Here is a 6,000-nt window from a genome sequence, read left to right on the forward strand (position 1 = left end):
TTACTATAGTATGTCATTTTTTTTAACAAAAAAGCCTTACTATACTATGTCGTTTTTTAAAGAAAAAAAGCCTTACTATACTATGTCGTTTTTTTTAACAAAAAGCCTTACTATACTATGTCGTTTTTTTTAACAAAAAAGCCTTACTATAATATGTCATTTTTTTTAACAAAAAAGCCTTACTATACTATATCGTTTTTTAAAGAAAAAAAGCCTTACTATACTATGTCGTTTTTTTGAGAAAAAAGCCTTACTATACTATGTCGTTTTTTTTAACAAAAAGCCTTACTATAGTATGTCGGTTTTTAAGAAAAAAGCCTTACTATACCATGTTGTTTTTTAAGAAAAAAAGCCTTACTATACCATGTCGTTTTTTTGAGAAAAAAAGCCTTACTATACTATGTCGGTTTTTAAGAAAAAAGCCTTACTATACTATGTCGTTTTTTGAAGAAAAAAAAGCCTTATTATATTTTTTTTAAAGATTAAAAAAGCCTTAGTATACCCAAGTCATTTTTTAAAGAAAGAAAAAGCCTTAGGATTCATGGACAAATAAAATGGTGCTGACTCAAAATGGCCGACAAGCGGTTTGACATCCACTTCTATACTATACACGCACGCAAGCTCTCACTGCCATATTTGACTTTTCTCACTTTTCAGTGCGTGGCTTACGTACATCCGCCAAATAGAGCGCTAGATGTAAATAACCCCTCTCGGCAGCCATCTTGAGACAGTGGACCAAAAGTCGGGCAAATCTGGCGCGGCGACTCACCGTAACAGATGACGCAGTTCTTCACCTTCCTCAAGTCGGCGGCCACGTCCCTCCCCAGCACGGTGAAGACCGACTTGCCGCTCTCGTCCAGCTAAAAGCAAAGAGTCGTTGGAGTGGGCGTGGGCGGACCAGCCAACGTGGCGCCACGGCTGGGCGGGGCCGGGCGGGGCCGGGCGGGGCCGGGCGGGACTTACCTCCATGGCGCGGCTGATGGCGGGGGCGTTCCTCAGCGAGACCACGGCGGGCACGACGTCCAGCCCGCGGAACTCCATGACGGCCGCCAGCACGTCGTCCACGTCCTCGGTGGGCCCGGCGGAGAAGAAGATGGCGGCCTTGCGCATGGTGGCGCCCGAGCGCACCCGCTTGAAGAGGTGGCGCGCCACGAAGCGCATGGCGCCGCCCAGGTGGCGGCGGTTGTCGTTGCGCTCCAGCGCCAGGTCGCGCACGGCCGCCAGCAGCTGCGAGCGGCGCCGGGACTCGTGGAAGCGCAGCAGATGCTTGGCGTGGCCGCTGTACGCCAGCAGCGAGACGCGGGCGCCCGTGGGGCAGTTGCTCTCGGCCACGTGCAGGTCGTCCAGCAGGCGCAGGAGCGCCGACCGCTGACGCTCGAAAGCCGCCGCCGTCACGTCCTGCGACATGTCCAGCGCCACCACCAGTTCGGTGGGGAGGGCGGGGCAGGAACCCAAATCTGAAGGAATAGCCACGCCCACCGCCATGACTCCGCGTCATAGATATAGTAACTTATGTGCCTTTTTAGCCAATGGGAACGGACGGCGGAAATGCGGGTAAAATTAAAACTAATACGAGCAGTTGTTTTTTTTTACCTTAATGGTGTTTTCGGTTAGTTTATGCAATTGTTTTGAATCAGATTACCGTATTTTCACGACTATAAGGCGCACATAAAAGTCTTCAATTTTCTCCAAAATAGACAGGGCGCCTAATAATACAGTGCGCTTTATATATGGACCAATACTAAAATTGTTACCACGATGAATCAAAATGACATTTAAATCTTAAGGGTTATGTCATCTATAAGAATTGAGTCAATTAAGAGTGTCTGTCGTAAGATGGCCACCAGTCACTTACACTACCTGGGCCTTAAGACACCTAGTTTGATGAAGGATATGGACGAGGACAACGCAACGGGCGGGAGGTGACGCGTATACGTACCAATGGAGCACGCTGAAAGAGAGCAAACATGGGTGAAATGAGCTCGGCTTGCGATTGGACGACAGCACGGTGGGCGTGACCGGCCGACTCACCGCAGTGGTCTCGGAGGAACGTGACCAGCTCGCACTCCTGTGGGACAAACAAAGCGCTGTCCATTAGGATTAGGATGATTAGAAATGGAGGATTTTCTTTCAAAACCGGTTCTCCCGCTTTCAATGAATTGGACGTCGCTCGCCATCAAGTAGTTCATCAAATCAAATCAAATCAAATCATAAAATGAAAAAGTACTTACCGTCATGCTTTTAGTTCCGGGAGGCCCTCGCAGGCCCTGCCCAGGAAAGTGACAAAACACATTTCAGTCACTTTCATACTTTGAATGTTTCATAACAAAAATATTTTTGTAATTTTACAAAAATATTTTGGTAATTTTAAAAAATATTTTTGTGATTTAAAAAAATATATTGATTTTTTTTCATTGTGTTTAACTCAAAATGGTATAATGGTTGATTTTTGTTTTTAGTGCAAAATAAAAAAGACTATGGTTAAAAATAAAAAAAATAATGCTTTCTTTTAAAAAATATTTATTTTTAAACGAATATATGATATAATGAAAGATTTTTCCTTTTCAATGGTAAACAACTTTTGACCTTTTTGAAATGAACTTTGAAAATGAAAAATTAACAGATATTGACTGTTTCCCCATTTTATTGGGCAAAAAAACTATGATAGGAAAAAAGAGAATGTTTATTATTTTTTTTATAATGAAAAGGGTTAGCATGTTATCGTAGAAGTTTCATATTTACTGTTCCCTGAAATAAATAAGTGAATATCTGAATATCGGAGCTGTCAAGCCCACTCACCTTGTGTCCCTCGTAACCGGGTTCTCCGCGCTGACCCGAGTCTCCAGTGTTCCCCGAGTTACCCTGCAGGGGGCGCACCGGCAGATACAATCACGGTGAAGAAGAAGGATGACCGGGAAGATCGGCCTTTTTGGGGCGTACGCTCACCCCGCGACCTCGGTTGCCTTTGCGTCCCGCCATCCCTATGGAACCCTGGCCGCCGCTGTCGCCCTGGGATCAGAAAAGTGGGCGTGGCCGCCGCCGTGGTCACCATTTTGTTTAAGAGGCGGGACTTCCCTTGGGCCAAAACGAAAGAAAGCACACCCACCGCCATCCCGGGATAACCGGGGAAGCCTGAATCTCCCTAAAAAAAACACACACAACGGCGTAGGAACTCGTTCAGTGCCATCGACAAGCATAGATGTCCAATGGTAAGAACATACAGACGCTCCCCTACTTACGAACATTCAACTTACGAACAACGGTACATACGAACATGTCTGCAAATTGCGTTTAAGTCGAAAAATGTTCGTAAGTCCAATTTTGTATTTTTTTCCGAGTAGTGCTTCTTTCCGCCGCTAATACCGACGACGCCTGGCGCTGTGAGGGCTCAGCTCACCCAGCATCTACCTTCCTCTGCCCACTTCGTTGCAATGCGGAAGTGCGTGAACGTATCTCCAGTGCGCAAAGAACCTTTTTCATTTGTATCATTAAATATCTCGTGCATCCATTATTGAATATGGTTGGTAAAAAGCGAAAGGCTTCTATTGAGGGAGTTGCAAGGAAGAGGCAAGCCATTTCATTTGAAACGAGTGGCAATAATAACGAAGCTTGATGCGCGTCAGAAAGTGGTGAGCGTTTCACGGGCATTGAATCGTTCGACCGTCAGTACCATTTATAAACAGAAAGATGGAGCAGCGGGACCCAAATATTGAACCTTGCACAAAGTTTGCAAATCAATTGAATGATGCCATACAGTGCTACCGCATCATTTATGATGAAAAAAAGAAGAAAACTGCAATCGTCGTTAGATCGCTTCTTTCGGCCACTTTCTAATACATAAATCTCTCTCTCTCTCTATACAGTACTGTACATATTCTCTCCATGTTATTAAATTTGTTTTTTTTCAGTACAAACCAATGTTGGTTACTTATACAAGCCTTAAACATACAAATGCACTTATATAAACCTTCAATATACTTATATAGGCCTTAAACATACATTCAAAATATAGCACTGAATCAACTTACAAACAAATTCAACTTATGAACAATCGCTCGGAACCTAACTCGTTCGTAAGTAGGGGAGCGTCTGTATTGCTAACTCATGTTCTAGCTAGCGCAAAGTGTGTGTCATTTTGCACTCACCTTGATCCCTTTGGGTCCGGGTGGGCCGTATCCGTCCCTGCCGTCCTGACCCTGGGGGAGGTATGGACGGTTTACAGTGAGAGTACACAAAAAAGACAGCTGCGCTCGCCAATTTGGAGCCTTCTAATCTGTTTATTCATTCCTTGTCATCCCTCCCACTTCAAATAGATTGGACGTCTGGCAGCGTCAAGGCCGGACGACGAGTACCAATGACTTTACATTCGAGTATGCCAAATTTAAATGAGCGATTGTGACATGCTAGAGCAGGGGTAGGGAACCTATGGCTCGGGAGCCACATATGGCTCTTTGGATGGGTGCATATGGCTCTCCACTAACCACTGAGGTCAACTATGGGAACTGCCGGTGAGAAAGCGCAGGAATAGGAGCGTTACGGTGCTATTATGGCATTGACACTACCCCAGTGCCTTATAATCATTTTTTTTTTTCATTACACTTTTTTTGCATGGATTTTCTCATTGATACTCATTGATTAGCAACAAAGTAACAATGTTGTCAAAAGAATTCAGAGACTTTTTGTACTTTAAAAGCGGTGAAGTGACTAAAAAAGGAACACATTTTCATGTATGTTGACTTTTAAATTCGGAACATGGCTCTCAAGGATTAACATTGAAAAAAAAATAGGAATTGTTTATGGCTCTTTCCATCAAAAAGGTTCCCGACCCCTGTGCTAGAGTGTTTGATTTATTAACGATTGCATGTTGAGAATGTACAACGAGTTTGGATTGGATGTGTGTATCGGTGTTCGATTGTTGATCACTTGATCCGTATGGCAAGTGTGTGGCATGTTAAAGAATATCGGTATTCGATTATTGATGTCTTAGCACATAGCTTCAGGCATGGGAGATTTGTAGTCATTACAGTCAAGTTGGATTGAAGAAACAACAACGTATCACTGTTGTGATTATTTCTCCCTGTGTTTTAAGGTATGCTAGTTTGTTGTAGAGGACGTTTAAGTTGGTGGTTTGCAATATACGTACATTGTTTAGCGTGTGAGAAAAGATATCATGTTTATTTACTTTGGAATATCGGGCGTGAATGTGCGAGTCTCGGGTCACGCACATGGAATAGCATTTAGCACGCTACCTTCGGCCACCATTATCCTGTACATTGTCTATGACGGTCATTGAAAGGATGTTATGTTATTGATATTGCATTGTTTGCCCTGTTGAATAATTGAGAAGTTGTAAAAAGAAAAGATAACACAAGTTATGACTGTGTATTGAACGAGTGTAATTGTACATTATGTTTTGGGTTCTGTGTTGATAATATATATATATATATATATATATATATATATATATATATATATATATATATATATGGGTGTAATTGTATGTTATGGGTTTTTGTGTTAATTGATTACAGTAAAGTTGGATGGAAGAAACAACAACGCATCACTGTTGTGATTATTTCTCCGTGTTTTAAGATTAAATGCAGGGTGTAACACCATATAGAGTTTTTCCCAGTTTAAATGAGGGGAAAAAATCATTTGGACTGGGAGGGAGGGGCCAATCAAAAGGCGGAGTTAGGAAACAGATGAAAAACTCACCGGCGTCCCCCGGGGGCCCGTCGTCCCCTTCGTGCCTTGCACGCCCAGATCTCCCGGTTGTCCCTTCCACGACAAAGCACGTTAGTCGTCACCGCGGCGACGGCGTGCCAGCGACCGGCATTCTCACCTTCTGGCCGTGACCTCCGCGACGTCCCGTGGAACCCACCCCGCCAGGGGATCCCGGCCCCCCCTGCGGGGAGCGGGAAAATGTTGCGTGAGCGCCTCATTTGGAACGGCGGCCGGGGACGCCGAATGGCCGCAGGGCGGGCTTACCTGGGGGCCCGG

The 6,000-nt window shown here is 44.3% G+C and overlaps 1 protein-coding gene across 2 annotated transcripts in view; it reads right to left on the bottom strand.

Annotated features, from left to right (window-relative positions):
• The window catches only part of col6a4a (collagen, type VI, alpha 4a), a 47,687-nt gene that overhangs the window by 7,370 nt on the left and 34,317 nt on the right, over nt 1–6,000 (bottom strand). For both annotated transcript variants that reach the window (XM_077597650.1, XM_077597651.1), the window contains 12 exons: nt 5,989–6,000; nt 5,843–5,905; nt 5,716–5,778; nt 4,146–4,196; nt 3,107–3,142; nt 2,947–3,009; nt 2,800–2,862; nt 2,232–2,267; nt 2,032–2,068; nt 1,940–1,951; nt 964–1,457; nt 770–860 (listed from right to left, as the gene is read on the bottom strand). The exon at nt 5,989–6,000 is cut by the window's right edge and continues 51 nt beyond it. In XM_077597650.1, coding sequence (XP_077453776.1) covers nt 770–860; nt 964–1,457; nt 1,940–1,951; nt 2,032–2,068; nt 2,232–2,267; nt 2,800–2,862; nt 2,947–3,009; nt 3,107–3,142; nt 4,146–4,196; nt 5,716–5,778; nt 5,843–5,905; nt 5,989–6,000 — 1,021 coding nt within the window. The remainder of the gene's footprint in view (nt 1–769; nt 861–963; nt 1,458–1,939; nt 1,952–2,031; nt 2,069–2,231; nt 2,268–2,799; nt 2,863–2,946; nt 3,010–3,106; nt 3,143–4,145; nt 4,197–5,715; nt 5,779–5,842; nt 5,906–5,988) is intronic.

Source organism: Stigmatopora argus, chromosome 4 (genome assembly GCF_051989625.1).
Source record: "Stigmatopora argus isolate UIUO_Sarg chromosome 4, RoL_Sarg_1.0, whole genome shotgun sequence".
Lineage (NCBI taxonomy): Eukaryota > Metazoa > Chordata > Actinopteri > Syngnathiformes > Syngnathidae > Stigmatopora > Stigmatopora argus.